The sequence below is a fragment of the Trachinotus anak genome, unplaced genomic scaffold (genome assembly GCF_046630095.1).
Source record: "Trachinotus anak isolate AG129_WGS33_773 ecotype Australia unplaced genomic scaffold, CSIRO_AGI_Tana_v1 ptg000039l, whole genome shotgun sequence".
Classification (NCBI taxonomy): Eukaryota; Metazoa; Chordata; class Actinopteri; order Carangiformes; family Carangidae; genus Trachinotus; species Trachinotus anak.
Window position 1 is genome coordinate 4,006,474 of NW_027273890.1, and position 17,539 is coordinate 4,024,012.

A 17,539-nucleotide genomic window follows, 5' to 3' on the forward strand; every position below is an offset into this window, starting at 1 on the left:
AACTGGTTGGAAAGAGTTTGGTGCTGTTAGTTTGATGGGTTATATTGCACATACACATGCAGCAGCCTCTTGCTGACCTGTGAAAGAGATCATCTTTTATGCACAAACTCAGCTACAGCTGCCAGGATCTTCTGGAGATCTGCAGTGTTGAGGAAGCTACTTCGAAAGCACAGTTTTGCAAGCTACCAATTACTTCACTCTGGAAAAAGCTGAATCTAACCAAGTCAGAAATCTAGTTTGGTCAATCAGAGCTCAGAAAAAGTCGTTCAAACTACTTTGTAAAAAGAAAATGATGAAATTGACAATGCACAGCTCATTTTTTACATAAGGCCGTGAAAACATTGTAGTTCAGGAGTTTGTTTTTGAAACAGAACTAATGTCCTTTAGGGCATATTTGTATTCTTTATACCTCATGTCTTTCCATCCTTCTGGCAACACGGTGGCCCTTGTCTTTGCTTCTCAAATTCTCAAATTAATAAAAACTGTCACCTCTCTATTAGAGGTGCTCTTTCAAGTATCCCATGTGTGACCTTTCCCCTGTAGCCTTACTGCAACAGCTCGCCCTCAGTGTGTCCTTGAGTCTGCACTCTGTGCTTCATCCAGCGGAGGGCAGCAGCCTCTCTGACGTGATGCGAATCTACTACAATTACACAGAAGAAGAAGATTCCGGTGCAACAGCTAGGCATCATCATGCCTACTGCTGTGATTATGGAGGAAAATTTTGATAAATTATTAGAGCAGTGTGAAGCTCAAGAACTCGAGGTAAGAACTGAAACGAGATTCATATTTTTGTGCCAGCACTGAATGTTGCCTCACCGGCTTTCTGGCTCTGTAGTTTCTGACAGTTAGGTCATGACCAGTTTAAGCTAACGTTATAGCTAAGAAGCTAGCCAGCTTAAAGCTAATTTTACTTCCACACACTATTGAATTAATTTCCGCCATAAATTAGCTCGTAAATGAACCTGTGCCATGCGAACAATGCCAACAAACTTTATCTTGAATTACACGGAATCGTTAGATGTCGTTGCTGTGTGTTATTAGCATGTGTGGGGAGCCAGCTAGCTAGATAGCGAGATTCCTTCGTTAATGTTGGTAAACACAGCTACAGGTAACACGACAGTATTTTTTCATTCAGGCTCTCGTCGTTTAAAGGATATCGCAGGGGTAACTACGTGGCACCAGGTAGCCTCAGTACTGGCAGTGCACTGTTATAAATACAGTAATAAGTGACCGGTGTAATAAGGGACCGGTGTTATAACGTTAGCAGAAGCTAAGGAGCATAAAAACAAAACTAACGCTGGGCAGTGCTGACACGGCTGCACTCTGTCGCTACCGTAGCTAATGTATAATAACGAGTTATCCTTAAAGTGCACACTGCGGTTTTTATTTATTTATTCTAGATATTCTGCTTACTTTAGCTTCACCCTTTAATGTCACACTTGCATTTATTTTTAACAGGCTCCAGGGGGCATTGCAACACCTCAAGTCTATGCTCAGTTGCTGGCACTCTATCTACTTCATAATGACATGTAAGTCCTCTCTGTCTGTCTTAAATAGCTGTCTATACGGTTATATATATGGTAATATATGGTTATATGAAAAGTGTCATTAAAATAGAAATAACTTGGCAAACAAGTAGGATTTTGTTAGATGCAGAAGACAGATGTTGTGACTTAGTGGCAAATGTTGTAGCGCATGGCTTATACAAAGCATAAAATAATAATGTAATAATAATTAACCTTATTTCATACAAGAAATGCAGCACAAAGTGCTTTTCAAAGGCATTACATGCACCAAATGCATCAGATGAAAAGACAAAATGAACATAAAAAATGTCAGAGCTAGTTAAAGGCTAAGATGAGATAATATTTTAAGATTTCTTTTAAAAATGCTTAGTCTGATATATATATATATATGTACATATGTACTATGCTCTATGCTCTATAAATTTGGCACATAATTGACAAAGGCTGCATCCCCTATTTCCTTACATCTGCTGCAGGGCACCTCCTACAAACCAGCAGTAGAAGGTCTAAGAGCTCTTGGAGGTATAGAATTAGTCAGAGTTAGCAGTGTAAATGGCTTTGTATATGAGGTGTAGGGCCTTAAGTACACACTCAGGCTCTCTATTATATATTTTCAACATCATAACATCAAATTCCACACAAAACCAAGAAGTGAAATGACATTGCTTAGTGGAGTCGCAAGAAAAATAACTTGAGTATGTGCAGAGCAAAAGTTGATTGAATTTGTAATAATACTTTGGGTTTGATAATGTATATGTGTATAACAAACCACAGTAGGTAGCTTAAGTCTGTTCTGTTCACCACTAACCCTGTCTTCTATAGCTGCCTACACCTGCAACTTTATTCTTTGTATTGACTTTATTCTGTGTGTTGATGTGCATCCAACAGGAATAATGCCAGGTATCTATGGAAGAGGATTCCTCAAGCAATAAAATCGGTAAGCATCTTAAAACACATGTAGACACTGATAAGGAAGTACTGCTGAAACCCATTTCATTATGATACCTGCTCTACCCTGCTCATGCTGTTTTTTATTATATGGAAGTTACCATATTTCCCAATTTATATTGTTAACATCAACATGTATTATGTAATTACTGTCAATACTGTAAATTCTAAATTCTGTATTTATTAGTACTGTAAATTCTCTACATATTTTACATTCTATACTGTGTTATTCTATATTTTTACTTTTAACATAAGTGTTAAGCGTTTTTTATGTGCAATATTTGTTTTTTACTGTGCATCATTTGAGGGGGTTCTGAATCCAAGAATTTCATTACTGCTAATTACAACTTGGAATCTTTTTTGTTTTTTGTTTTGTTGTTGTTGTTGTTGTTGTTTGTTTTACTGTGATATATCTAACAAAGTCTAAATAATGCAGAGGAATCTGACATCAAGTTGAACACACCATATTTAATACTAAATGCTCAGGATTTTTTTACCTCTCCACAACCAACTCTGCCAATTTCAGAAACAACAACAGAAACAACATTGGATTAATAGTCACTGGTTATTATAAACATCAGCATTTGTTGCCTTGAGCTGTATAATTTCATAGATGCTGGTAATTCATAACAATAGGAAATCTTAACAGCACTGTTACACATGTAGCCTGTGTCTGCTGAGGCAAGCAGAGATGCTTTAGTTTTGTCTCATGACAGTCAAATGTAGAAATAAAAACTGACCATTGTTATAACTACTTTTTGTCACATGTTCAGCTAAAGTCTAAGGTTCCCAGGTTGAATAAGAAATAGCCTCATCTTGTCTCAATAACCTCGGAATGGACAGGACAGTTAAAACATGGAACCACTGTGATGAACTGTCTTAAGTATTTGGGTGCGACTGCTGTACAGTACAGTAGTATGAAAACCACTGCCTTGTCAAGTGTAGCATACTGATAGATTTTGAAATGCTTCTTCACTTGTTCTATACAGGCAAACCCGGAATTAACAGCTATTTGGGCTGTTGGCCAGCGCATTTGGCAGCGAGACTTTCCAGGGATCTACACAGCCATCGCAGCTTACCAGTGGACAGAGAATATCCTTCCAGTCATGGAGGCCCTTCGAGGTAACAGCAGAAATCACATCTGACCTTTCACTCACATCATTTTAACATCTCATAAAGCTTTTCAGATTTATAATACAAATATTTATAAGCTTTACACATTGGGTTCGGGAGAAAGTGCAGTGAAACAGTAAACAGTGAATTAGTTAATCCTTTCACACGCTCACATACTTACACCAATACTTTCTCATAATGTAACTGAATCTCATAATATTTTTGTTGTGTCTTTTTTTTACACTTTGTCTTTTTACACTGTTGTTTCTCTCCCTGAGAAACAACAGTGTTTGGTATTATTGCCCTCATGCTCACAAATGTTGGGGCATTTGTACCATGTGATGGTTCCCTTGTGCAAGAGTGCAAGAATAGCTTCTTCCTCCTGTTTACAGTACTTTGTTTTGATCTGCCATGGATGCTGACGCACAGTATGTCATGAGACACTTGGACGCTGGGTGCATTTGTCTGAATTCTGAATTTTTGATTCTATATTCACATAATTTACATTTTAAAATCAAGAAATCAAAGAAATTATTTAGTAATAAAGTTCTCAGTAGCACATAAATTAGTATTAGTATTAGTATTAGTGACTAAGTAAAGACCATCATCTTCATATCACTTGTGTAAAGTAACATTTTGCAGTTATCTAAATAACAAGTGTCTCACAAGCAACTGGAAAGAAATCTCTAAAATCAGAACTAAAACACCAAATTGGTTTCACTAATTACTGGAGTCAAATCTCAGAGGTTGAAAAACATTTACCAGCAAATGGCTGATTTTTTTTTTCTCAGAGAAAGAAACTTTATGTAATCAATGATTCAATGAAGATGGAATTAATCATCAAAATTGTCAATTATCTGTCAATTAATGTCATAACTTGATTCAACTTTAGACTCTAATATCATGAATATATGAAAATCTCCTTGTCAACATTACTGTGTTTACTGTGTTTGGTCAAAGAGGTTATATAAAGGTCAAACTTGGTAAATGACAACAAATTAAACTACAGAAGTGGTAACAACAACTTAGTCACAAGATGTTGACACTGATTTGTTTACCACTTAGATCGAGCTCTCTCTTTCTCAGGTGGGGGCCTCTGTGCCGCTCACATGGACCCTGTTTGTCTCTGCTCAGTCCACCACCTCTGTCACTGTCAGAGGGGACACAGTGGCCACTGGAGCATGTGACACATGCTGCACCGGGTAGGAGGGGGCCACTTCTGTGAAAAGATCCCTGGCCAGCAAGCAGGCAGGAATGTTGCTCTGGTTGGGTAAAAGGATCGAGTGTCACCAGCTGTGAGGGGCTGGTATAAAGGACAGAGCTGCTAGCTCTCAACCAGAACAGCATTTCACAAGTAACAGCTCACACGAGGGAGAAGCTGGTAGAGTCCACCCTCAACTTTTTGAAACCAACAGAGAGAAAGTGGAAGTATTAGTTTTCTCTTTTGGGAAATTAGAAAACTTACTGGTCTAGCTGTAGCTCTAGCTGAGACTTTTCTACAATGGACGTCCAGAGGACAGGAACTATGGTGCGGCCCCCCAGCCCCATGGACAGCCTTGAGAAGCAGCTGAGCTGCCCTATCTGCCTGGACATGTTCACCAAACCTGTGGTCATTCTGCCCTGCCAACACAACTTGTGCCGTAGTTGTGCTAGTGACCTCTATGACTCCCGCAACCCATACCGCTTTTCTGGTGGTGTCTTCAGATGTCCTACTTGTCGGTTTGAGGTCGTGCTGGACCGCCACGGTGTGCATGGGCTCCAACGCAACCTTTTGGTAGAAAATATTATCGACCTCTATAAGCAGCAGCAAGAAGGCAGTGGAAGTACAGAAACCACCCTGAAGCCTAAAGAATCCAATGAACCAATGTGCCAAGAACATGAAGATGAGAAAATCAACATCTATTGCATAACCTGCCAAACACCCACCTGCTCCCTGTGTAAAGTGTTTGGTCAACATAAAGACTGTGAGGTGTCACCCTTAGCAAGCGTTTACCAGTCCCAGAAAGGTGAGCTGAGTAATGCTATTGATACCCTGGTGGCCAGCAACGGGCGCCTGCAGGCTCTGCTCAACCAGATGGAAGATGCCTGTCGTGCTGTGCAGGAGAATGCTCAGCGCGCTAAACAAGGGCTAGCTGAACGCTTTGACCTGTTGTACGCCGTCCTTGAAGATCGCAAGACCACTCTACTAGAGCAGATTGGTAAAGAGCAAGACGAAAAGGTGGCAGCTCTGCGAGCACTGGCTCAACGTTACGGTGAACGACTGCAGGCCAGTTCAGAGCTCACAGATTCGGCTGTGAGAGCACTGGAGCAGAGTGGCGCCGCTGAGTTTCTGCTAACCTCCAAGGGCCTCATCTCGAAGACCAAAGATGCAGCTAAAGGTTCACTGGGAGAAGAAAGGCCAGAGCCAGGCTTCGAGAAGATGGACCACTTCACTTTGTCAACAGAGCATGTTGAAGCGGTCCTAGGAAAAATGGATTTCGGGGTGTGTGATGATGAAGAATTTGAAGACGCAGAGGAAGAGGAAGAAGAGGAGGAAGAGGAAGAGGAAGAGGAATAATTCATATTTAAAGTGTTTAAGGACTTGTAGGAAATACTGTAATTTGTGCTTTTGAAGGATTTTTTGAATCAAGTGTTTATGGCAGGGACTGCATTTGATGGAGAGGCTACAGAGGATGTGGGCTGAAATGGCTTGCCCTTATTTTCAGTGCAATATTTAATTTCAGTGTCGTATTCGTACCTTTTCTTAATTTCTTTTTATACTTTTGTACTTCTAAACCAATTATGGAAGAATAGGGTAGACAAATGTAAATGTACAGAAAGTCTGAAGATGGCTTGCACATCATTTTCCTCACTTGTAGCTTATGAAAATAGTCTTTTTAGTAGTTTTTCTCATTTTGTCTCAGTTTGTGTTGAATAGTGATCTACCTGTGATTACCAAACCTGTCTTTAATTGAACATGGAATAAAACTGCATGAAAGTTAAGCATCTATTTTATTTATTGCTAGGCTTAAACTAAAACATGACATTTAAATTAAGGGAACATATAAAGGAAGAAACATATAAAGACCCAGTATTATTTTGGTCAGATAGATTGTCCTTGGAGTGCTTCCATCAAAATGTTGTCCAGTCTGTTGCTGCTCTTACTTGGCAATAGACTGTATTTAAAAATAAAAGCCCTTGCCATGTCCTGCCTGCTTTGCCTTTGCTGGTGAAAAGTGGGGGCTATTTTTAAGAGGTGAGAGGCTGAGAAATGATAGTGGCCCTGGAATAGACTGTCAGGGAAGGAGAGACCAGGTCCTGTTTCTCCTCCATAAAACTCCCATCCTCCCACTCATGGACGTCTTGCTCAGCAACTCCAACCCAACTCCAAAGTGCCAGAAGGGCATACTAAAGAAAGGCTGGTCCAGTTGTCATAGGAGTCATCTCCTAACAGTCAAGAGGCCATGGTAAAAATACATGTCTGCCTGGGGGACTGGGTTACAAAAAACCCTGTGAGGTGACCTGCTTGGCTGTGTGGCGAACATTTGTTCAGAGTCCTCATTTCTTTTGTAATACGCAGCCAGTCAGGTGGAAGACAGCTGATCCAACACAAGAAGCTGTTTAATGATGTGTGATTCATTGTTAACTTTTAACACATGGGAGTTTTATGCTGAGTAGAGAAGATAAACAATCACTTACTTTTACTCATCCATCAGCACTGAGACAGCACAGTGACAAAACAACAGTATTTCATCCACATTTCTCTTCAACCACACCAGTAAAATGGTCTGTTTTAATTATCATGGCATCTAAAGAAGGCGTCTACAAGCATAACTTTGATTAAAGACCATAACAAAATAAAAATAAGTAACTTCAAAGACAACTGAACTTTAACCGCTGCTTCAACGCACTTTCCAAGTTGATATTTTCAGCATTTCTTCCTCTTTTCAGAGAAGTTGAATACCAGGGAGAACAGGAAGCCCCTTGGACAGAAGAATGGGAAAGTGCTCCTGACAAATCTCCAGCCTTCCCCTCACAGCTGTCTCTTCTCATCCATCCCACTTGTTATTGTTACTGCTGCAGCAGACTGGGAGCTGACTGTTGATACACATAAACTGTTGCTAGGCTATAAAACACAGAAGCAAATACATGCTGGTGTGTGTTGTTCCATCCTGTTGTGAGGCCCTGTCACTCATACCTTTATCTCCACAAGTGACAGCACCATGTCAAAGTCAGGCTGGAAAAAATAGGGCAGCTGGGATAGTTGGGAGGCCAAAGCCAGCACCCGCTGATAAAGACCTCAGTGCTGTGTAGAGAGTGAGCACAGATAACGTCCTAATGCTTCATTTAGCAACATCTATTGTAAAGTATTTTTGATTATGGAAAACTTAAATTCATCAAATCAAAGGTTCCATGACAACAAATGCACCATCTCATTTAAAACAAACTCAGATCCTAAAAGTAATTAAGGTATACAAGAGCTTTGTTTAGACTAGTTTTATTTTATTTTAGATCACAGGCCTACTCCAGTTAGAGTCGAAGCTGTGCATGACCACATGCTTATTTGGGATCAGGAAAAGAAACTTTATTAACTCAAACTCACAGAATTACCATATCCAGACCTTGGGATGGAAAATCTGCAAGAACAGAAATAACATGAATGAAAAGTGTTCCACTCAGGCCTTCAGCATTTACTCGACATTTTGCCAAAACATACACACCTGTGATTGCTAATGATCATAGCAGAGTAAGGCCCCTGGCTTCAAACACCTGTCACTCTTGATAAATGGCTACACGCAGTGCTGTTGCTAATTAGCAGCTTTGTTTACAAGAAACAAGACTCTTAAATACCATGTTAAAATGACATAACATTAAGTCTGTAAGTTCACAGTAAGTTGCTGTGTACTGTGTGCAGAGCCAGAGCACAGTTTCAGCACATATGCGCTCGGTGTACCTGTGTGATACTAATGTCTCTATGGTTCATGTATCTTTCACAGAGAGCACACGGCAAAGGGCTTATAGTCTAGTGGCCCAGGCCTACACTTCCATCACGGCAGAAGATTTCGCTGCCTTTGTTGGCTACTCTGTGGAGGAGGCAGTAAAGGGTAAGATTGCATTTCCACAGCCTCCTCACAGGAAGTGTTTTATCATTATGGCTATTGTGTTTAAAGCTGTATTAATAAAGCATTTCTACAGGGGTATAATCCAGTTAATTTCCATTTCATAACACTTTACACATTTGCTGATGAGTATTTTCTTCTCCTTACCCACTTCTGTTTTTGTCCAAAGGTGTGGTGAGCCAAGGCTGGCAGGCGGACCCCGCCACCAGGATGGTGATGCCCAAAAAGCCAGGTAGGTGGCAGTATTGCTCTTTTAAATTATGTCAATCATCAGCCCACTGCTCTGTTATCCAAACTGCTGTTTTCTCCTCATGAATAATGCTGCACCCACTTTCCTGCTACTCTTCCTCCTACATTTTATTAAACACACATAAAAATGTTGAGACCAGGGATTTAAGAGGCATTTTCAATAGAAAGATTGATGACATTTTTGTTTTCCTAGAATCTGCTTAGGTTTTAGATTTGCTAAATCTCCTTTGTATAGTGTCCATGTTTCCATTCTCCCCTGCTCCAGTCCCTTCCCTTTCTTCACCTGCGTTCCCGTATTCTGTCTGGATATTTATCAGGTCATCGTGTGTCCTCAAGTGAGAAGGTCACAGATTGATTGTAAGAGAAACCTATTGATTTATGCAGACGAGGAGGAGGCTGCGGTCTGTCTTCCCCTCTATAATGATCAGACGCTGAAGCATCTGCTGTGCACATGTCCAGCCCAAAAAAACGCCAGCCCACTCACCGTTAATCCCCATGTCTGGATTTTTCCCCCTCCACATTGCCACTGGAGCTTAATAGCACTTGGTGATTTTGGTTGTAGAGTGGATTTCACAGGAAATAGTCCTGGTTGTGATGAATGTTAAATGTAATGATCTCCAGGTTGTATGTTTCATGGTCACATCGGAGACTCTGTTGGTGGTGTTGTTAGACGGGCTGGGGGAGGTGGTGAGCTCATGTCCAGATGAACCAGAAATCTATGCCCTGCGGAGTCTCTGTGAGCTACAACACGTGGGCTGTAGGGTTAAAACTGGAGAGATGTAAGAAGATCGATAGCTCTTGGCACAATGAGGAATCCCCGGTCTGACTCAACTTCTCCTCCTCCGTGTTTCTCTCCTCTCCTCTCACTCAACAGATCCTCCCCCAGTCTCATTGGTTCCCAATGAGCAGCAGTTGGCCAGACTCACTGACTACGTGGCTTTCCTCGAGAACTGATAACCCACCACGACCACTGGCACCCTTTTTCGCCTGCTTGGTACTGAGGAAGAATACAAGTTTGGATAGACTCTTCCTCCTTCCTACTTCCTGCAGTGTCCCACTCTCTGATAAAAGTTGTAAAAAAAACACAACTGTTGATTCATAACCTGAAACTCTGCCCACTTTTCAGACCACAATGTTGTATTTATATTTTTTGTTCTCTTTGAAATGCTCCTGATGTGTAAATTTGGGTCTGATTTCAAAGTAGATATTAGGAAGTGCTTCACATCACAGTAAGAATGTTTTTACTGCTAACCTAACAAACCCCTCCTCACACAATGCACAGTACATCACATTCTGTTTAAGCACTTAAAGGTTGCCTTGAAACAAACGTCATCAGGTAACAGAAGTCTCAGTATGCATGCATCACGTGTGGAGTGCAGTCCTCAGACCTCATACTTTGAAGTTTATGTTTTGACTGGTGAATAAATATTTTTTGCTGTTTCTAATTTAGTATTCTTTTATTTCATTTATTCAAAGTTGGTGCTGCTTTACAGAGCAGCCTGGGCTCAGTCAAGGATGTCGAATATTTAAACACATTTGGGCTTTGGGGCTTTCCAGTTTCACCTTTGTCTCATGAAAACAAGCTTTCCTTATTCTGCAGTCTGGCATTAACAAATGACATACATGGGGAATAATAATAATAAGCACAGCACAGTATAATTCTGCTATGTTACAGCCACATTAGATCAGCAGGTAACTTAAAGATCCCAAATGTTACACTTTTGAGTGTTTTAATAAAGTGTTGATATCTATATGAGGATATATTTGTGGTTTTAAGAACCAAAAACTGTCTCAGTGTAGTTTTACATCTCCTCTCTCAGGCTTCTCTCTGGAGCTCTAGTGACAACAGGTCAATCAGCCAATCAGCAGAGAGGCTCTGACTGTTTTCTGTGTGGTCCACTAAAAATACAGCAGATTTCAGGTAAACACTCAGAGAAACCAAATCCTGCAAGGTTGGATGGTCCAGGTGGGCGGGGCTTGAGGCATGGCTGAGGGTGGTGACTGCTTTGTTGTGACATCACAAAGTTACATAAGTCCTGACTGCTTGTTTCTGAATACAGGCTGTGTGCAAATAATCACATTCAAAGCCGTTTTGTTTCATCCACATGTATTCCTCAAGATGACATGGAGTTTAAACAGCCAAACATTAACCTCTAAGTCCACAAGGTTTCATTGTCTGTTGCATGACTGCACCAAACACGTTGCATTACAGTAACATGCTAACTTCACTGTGGGTGTGAAGATTTCAAAAAGCTCCTTTCACCACCTCTTCAAAGTAATAGTAAAAGTCATTGTTGTATATTCGTACCATTACGATTAATGCTCTCTAACTCCGTCATTAGTTTGAACTAACATCACTGAAAATTCATGGGCATTTTACTTTGTAAACTTATATCTGGCTGCCATCTGTTCATTAATCCTACAAAATAAAAGTATTGTGATTTTTTTTTTTTCTGTTAATCCCATCTGTGTCTGTTTTGAATATGAATTTGAATAAATTATTTGATCATCAAATGCAGCTTGACATGAAAAAGAGAGTAACATTTGATGTAATTCAGTGTGAAATAATGTGCTTGAGGGCCATTCTTTGCATGTTTGTTGTGGACGGAAACTAATTCACTTCATGACATGGTGTGTTTCTCTCCGACCATGACAACATGAAAAATGACTTCATATGAGTCTCTTTACATTTGCTCTGTGCTGCCTTCCTCCCCATGTTAAGCCGTTTTTAGTGACAATGTAGGCAACATCTTCCTATATTCAGATGCACATATTTTTGCATTGCTTTGTTTTACCTTTAAAAATATATTGATTATTGGTGATTGATTGCATCTTAGCGGTTTAGTTTGTTTCTTAGCTGTATAAGGAAATGTCACAGTGTGTGTGTACACAGACACGTGTTGACCGGGGCCTGTGCCCGGACATGTGTTGAAGCAGCTCTGACAGCTCAGCAGTCACTCAGCCCGGCCGTGACAAGCCCGACCCCCGCCCCTCCTCGTTGGCGCAAACGCACCGCGCCTCGGTGCAGAAATACACCTGCCTGGACTAGACCTTCTGTCCGCCAGCCGGTTTGGAAATAGATACCAGTGCGCAAGCGCAGTATCAAACGACACCAGAAGAACCAAATTATGACCCGAACATAGTCGAAAATAGTCGAATATAGTGTTTTACACTGTCTCTTTTACGTACGTGTTACAGGCCCGCATGGCCGGTTAGCTCAGTTGGTTAGAGCGTGGTGCTAATAACGCCAAGGTCGCGGGTTCGATCCCCGTACGGGCCATGTCAATATTATTGCAATCACTGGGTTGTCTTTCTACAACAGAACCTATTTATCTATAAACAAACACTCAACAAACACTCCGATGATAGAAGTGATAAGGATGTAAATAAATACGCGTTCATTAACAAATACAAGGATATACAGCACATTATTTAGTACATAAAAAATATATGATTAAACTAATAAATAAATGTTAATAGTAGCAAATGTCTTTAACTTATCTGTACAAACCTTCATGTATTCAGTTTAGTCTTGCTGTGTCTGTATATGTTCATTACTTAGTATTGCATTACAGTAATTTCACAACTTTTTCAACAACTTAAAAGGGATTAGACTAAGTACATTTACTCAATTAGTACAGTTGAGTACAATTTTGAAGCGCTTGTACTTTACATTAGTATTTCTATTTTATCATTTTATTTTATTTCTAGTTTTACTTTATACTTTACCCTATTTAGGAGGGAAATATTGTACTTTTTACTCCACCACATTTGTTAGATTATTAAAACCCAAACTTTTCTACTTTTGTAACCCCGAGCAGTTTAACTCTGTACTCTTTCAGGTTATGCTGTGGACCTGAACCGCTTAGATTTACTAAAAACTGGAAAAGTGGAGGTGTTATAAACTTTGTCAGTGTGTATGATGGATACATAACTTTTTGTTCTCCATAAGCGAAACCTAGTTGCTTTTGATGGCTAGCCAGTCCCTTGCAGAGAAGCTCCACCTCCAGTGAGTGTGTGTGTGTGTGTGTGTGTGTCTGTCTGTGCATGGCAGACTTAGAGCCACATAGTAAAGTGCTTTGGAGGAAAGCATTCCTCAGCACTGAATGCTGTGAATAATAACTTGCTGTAAATCTATGTGCACTGGCAGGTTTCGCACAGACATGGAAGAAGCTTTGTGCAGCACAAGTCTCTGGACGTGTTTGTGAGAATCAGTGAGGACAATGAGTTAAGTTGAAAAGCCTGAGTTTGTATCCTGCATGTGGATACTAAATCAGTCTTTACAGTGCAGCTTTGGTGCTCTGTGAAACCCTTTCAGACCATTCATGTTGGGTAATTTGATGCGTGCAAATAACTAACTCAGTTTTACAGATTCATATTATACATAAAATATGTCGGTGTCAATGCTGAGAAGCAGCTGGGACGACGCTTTGAAGTGAGGACATAAGGTCATTCTGTGTTTCTAGAATAGGCGTGTTGGATTTTTACTGCTGGGCATCCAGCAGCGAGGTTTAACAGTCACATGTTGGTTCAATGAAGAAGGCCAGTAAGGAGCTAGAACATTTCTTTTAATGGTGATCAGTTCTGTTTGACTGACCTTGGAGTAAAGTGCCCCACAGACACAAGCAGCAGTAGCAACATGCTTCAGTAAAGGTTAAAGGTCATGACCTCTTGCAGAGTTCATCTCTAAAAACAGTAACATTAACTGTGTAAACAAGTCTCACTGGTAACTGCTGTTTGTAGCATGAAATACCGATGCTAGGCTGCACTGTTCATTACCGTGGTTGTGTAATAAATTACAGCTGTTAGTTGTCAACACAGGATCAGCTTTTTCTTTGTTGGGTTTTTAATCATTCATATACAAATAGTTTACATTGCAGAAGTCTTTGTCATGCAGATGTTTAAGTACAACCTGTTTCCCTTGAAGTGGCTGAGATCATTGTTTCTATTATCTGTACAACGCTCTTATTTTTGTTTACAGAGACAGAGAGCAGATTGTAGAAACATAAGAAACAGAGAAGGAGAGGAAATCTTAACGGAACCACTCGGCCTCTTTCATATTTTTGTTTCTTTTTCAGTGTTATGGTAAAAAAAAAAAAAAAAAAAAAAAAAGGAAACTCATGGGATTTTGACTGAGTCAGTGTCTTTTGCCCAGATGTTCACTTACAGCCGGAGGTTCTTTTTGGTGAGGTCATTTTTTCCAGGGGTCAGAGGTGTCCTCTGCCTGAGCACAGAACATGCCAGTGACATGATGTTACAGAGGCTCTCCAGTGACATTATTAGACTGTCAATACTGATGCATTAATGTGTAAGCAGGTTGAGGTGTAGTTAGTTTTTAACTACTTTAGAGGTAGTTTGGTCCAGTGGTTCCCAACCTAGGGCTGAGGCTTCTCGACGGGGCCACAGGAAAAATATGATTGATGGGAGAGGAGGGAGAAAAAACTAAATTCTGCTGCACAAATGTGCACTCATTATTTTGTACTTTTCTGTAATCTTTGTGCCTCAAACCAAACCTTGAAATGAAGATATCTGACAACAGGCCCCAGACACTGACTACAGGTTTAATCTCCCACAGCTTGATGCATTTTATACACTTACATACATTTTTATTTATTTATTTATTCCATAAAATCTGAAACTGAAAAGTAACAAGTAACTATACTATAAAATAAAGTGTACAGTTAAACTGTAGCTTTAGATCCTGTACAAACATTAACATACATTCTCGAACTGTATTTCTCTCACACTAAATCGCTCACAGTCTCATTCTCACCCCCCCATGGACACAAAGAGAGTTTGTAGGTGTGTGAATGTCACAGTGCATCAGAATACATATACATCATCAGATGCATTGTGTCTTTTTTTGACACCAGTACAAAAACTTTTCCTTTTGGTTTTTGTATTTGTTGCACTTGCTGTTTTTCAAATGAACAGTTTGTGTCAACTATTCTTAAAACTCAGGTCTTTGTTTCTAACAATGCATCAAATCACATAACATAAAACTGTAATGTTATTTCATTTATACACTTGTCTATTCATTTGGGAGAGGTCAAATCAGTGCAGCTGTATTTGGAAACACAGTTTCATGGTAAACCAGTATACATTATATATCCATACTCTATTAGCTTGTAATTTAGTGGAAAAGAGAAAGTTTTTTTAAATGTTGTTTGTGCTGTTTGAATCTGGAAATGCTGTCACATATTTGTATGGCACAGCTCAGCAGCTCTGGCAATATTGAAATCAGGTGGAGATGATCTGCTGAGCTGTGTCATGGGAGCTGAGAGGTTTAACCTGACAGGGAACAATGTGGATGGGGAAGAGGTTACACAAGAGAGGGGGTGGGCCAGTAGGGGGCAGTCTTCACTGACAAAGAGCACACAGTTGTCTGACATGACACATATTTTTAGCTGTACCCAAAAACTGAAATGCATTATAGACAAGTTTATAAGGCTTTCATCAAAAGTAGCAATATTTGGATAAGAGGAGAAAAAAAGCAGATTTTCCCTCTTTCACATTTTCCCTTTGCTTCAACTTGTGGAGGGGGTGGGTTGTTTAAATTTTCATTAACAGCAGTAAAAGTTTGCTCACATTTACAGAGAAAATGTTTCCATGTGGGACGATGAGTCATGAGCATGAGACCAAGAGAAGACTCCAAGAGGATGTGGGAGACTGATGGGAGGACGGAGATGAGAAAAAGAGGGAGAAGAGGGGGGATCAGAGAGGAGGAGGAGGAGGAGGAGGAGGAGAGGAGAGATGGTGTGAGGGGCCAGTGGGAGCCAAAGCAAGAGAAGTGGTGGGAGGAAGAGTGAGGAAAAGGGGAGTGAAGGAAGTGTTGTGAGGGCCAAGTGGATAAATATCTGCTGGAAAGATGAAAGACAAAAGACAGAGACCAGAAACGGAATATAGCTGCATTAAAAGTGAATTTTCCAACAGTGTAGCCTTGAGGTTAAGGGATTTTTAGAGATTTCTGCATGGTTACATTTAAATGATCTGTTTGAAATTTTGCAAATATTGCAGCTTTTAAACATACACTACAGTTTGTGTCATTACAAACCACATCTAAACACAACTGATGTTTCCACTGGTTTAACATTTTTCATCTATACAGACAAAGAAACACACCAGAGGACTCCATAAGTCCCGTGTATGCATCTCCAAATGAGCTCATGAGAACCAACAGAACGTGAAGAATTAATTCTCACGAACGGAGAATTAGTTGCAGTTTTTTTACGCAGCTGTTTTCCAGGCCATGTGACCTTGGTAAGAGTTCCCAGATCCTCACATCTCTCATCCAGGAGATTTCCTAATCCGCTATTAAAAGTGGAGATATCCAGCAGGACTTGACTTGGCTTTAGGGGTCCGGCTTACAGCCACGACTGAATAGATCTTTTATAAACCCACTATGTGACCTTCATTCACATCCTGCTCCTGGGGGACGTCACCTTTAGACTTTGTGTAATTGCAGAGGAAATTAAGTGAGGAAAATGAATGGAGATCACTGGAAGGGCAGAGTTAGGACACACAGAAGCGTGTTTTCATTTCATACAACCTTTAAGTCCACTCTTGTTTGGAAAAAAAACAAAGTTAAAGATAAATCCTCATTTATGCCAAAAACATTTTTCAAATTAAGACTCCTTCAGAGTTACATAATATCTTTTGGAAGGTATTAGGATGTGGGAGCAACATGGTTAAATAGAGACAACTCCTGCAGTATGTCAGCCTCAGCCAGCTGCAATATGGCCATTACTCTTCATCAACAACTGTTGATCTCAGTCGTTAGTGTGACTTTTGTTAAAGGCCGTGTTTCCTCAAATTGAAAACTTTGTTTTATGCTTTTCGTAAAGGATTATAGAATGGAATAATATTCTATATTTGTCCTTTTGTCAACAGACCATGTGAAAAAAAACAAAACAAAGTGAAATGATTCTACAAACAAGAAGGCTATAGTGTGTGTGTGTGTGTGTGTGTGTGTGTGTGTGTGTGTGTGTGTGTGTAAACCTGATATATCTGATTCCTGCCATAAAGCTCCATTGTTTCCAAAAGCTATTAGAAACACATCACTTAAACACAGTCAGACATTTTCCTTCATTACCATGAACACATACCGTAATTTATTTTGACTCAGTCCCACACACACTGTTGCTTTGCCAGAAATATTCACTAGAGCACCAAATGTGAATCAATCCGCAGCAGAAAATAGTCTCCAACAAAAGCACTGTTTACTCTAGTTTGAGTAATGGTTGTCCAGTTGTTTAAGGAAATGACTGAACCTCTTTTAGCCATGGTAGCTACGTGGCTGTGTGGATGTAAATGACTGTCAGTCGCTCGCTCCACTACTTTGCTGCAGACTGTGATATCTCAACAGCAGCTGGATGGATTGCCATGAAATTTAGTGCAGACATTAATTTCCTTTTCTTTAACCTGTAAGATCAACTCACACTGGTCATCAATGAATTAATCAATGATGATTTGGATGAATTTACCACTTGAATTACTTTCGTGATCTTTTAATTTTCACATCATACTTAAAACTAATGACGTTCCCCTGAGCCTCAGCTACACTTTCTGTTTAATCTTCACTTCCACCTACTCTGGATGAACACC

General features: G+C 40.1%; 1 protein-coding gene and 1 non-coding gene across 3 annotated transcripts; both read left to right on the forward strand.

Moving 5' to 3' along the window:
- The first annotated feature begins 607 nt into the window (after positions 1 to 607).
- On the forward strand, positions 608 to 10,380 carry cops8 (COP9 signalosome subunit 8). Of its 2 annotated transcripts, XM_071472560.1 has the most exons (7): positions 608 to 762; positions 1,459 to 1,529; positions 2,415 to 2,463; positions 3,464 to 3,596; positions 8,564 to 8,671; positions 8,856 to 8,918; positions 9,810 to 10,380. In XM_071472560.1, exons 1-7 carry the CDS (start codon positions 691 to 693, stop codon positions 9,887 to 9,889), a joined length of 576 nt encoding a protein of 191 aa, XP_071328661.1. In that variant the 5' UTR covers positions 608 to 690; the 3' UTR covers positions 9,890 to 10,380. The 2 variants fall into 2 exon arrangements, with proteins under 2 accessions (XP_071328661.1, XP_071328662.1); XM_071472561.1 differs by lacking the exons at positions 8,564 to 8,671; positions 8,856 to 8,918; positions 9,810 to 10,380 and adding an exon at positions 5,078 to 6,287 and having other exon boundaries at positions 609 to 762.
- A 1,761-nt stretch (positions 10,381 to 12,141) lies between these two features.
- trnai-aau (transfer RNA isoleucine (anticodon AAU)) lies at positions 12,142 to 12,215 on the forward strand. Its single transcript has one exon. It is a non-coding gene; the product is annotated as a tRNA-Ile (tRNA).
- The last annotated feature ends 5,324 nt before the right edge of the window (positions 12,216 to 17,539 follow it).

What these genes read in the sequence shown, in the direction of transcription:
- cops8 (XM_071472561.1), top strand. Translation starts at nt 691, where the DNA reads ATGCCTACTGCTGTGATTATGGAGGAAAATTTTGATAAATTATTAGAG. An exon ending in TATCTACTTCATAATGACAT is followed by an intron (nt 1,530 to 2,414) that starts GTAAGTCCTCTC and finishes TGCATCCAACAG; the next exon opens with GAATAATGCCAGGTATCTAT. An exon ending in AGTCATGGAGGCCCTTCGAG is followed by an intron (nt 3,597 to 5,077) that starts GTAACAGCAGAA and finishes GCTCTAGCTGAG; the next exon opens with ACTTTTCTACAATGGACGTC.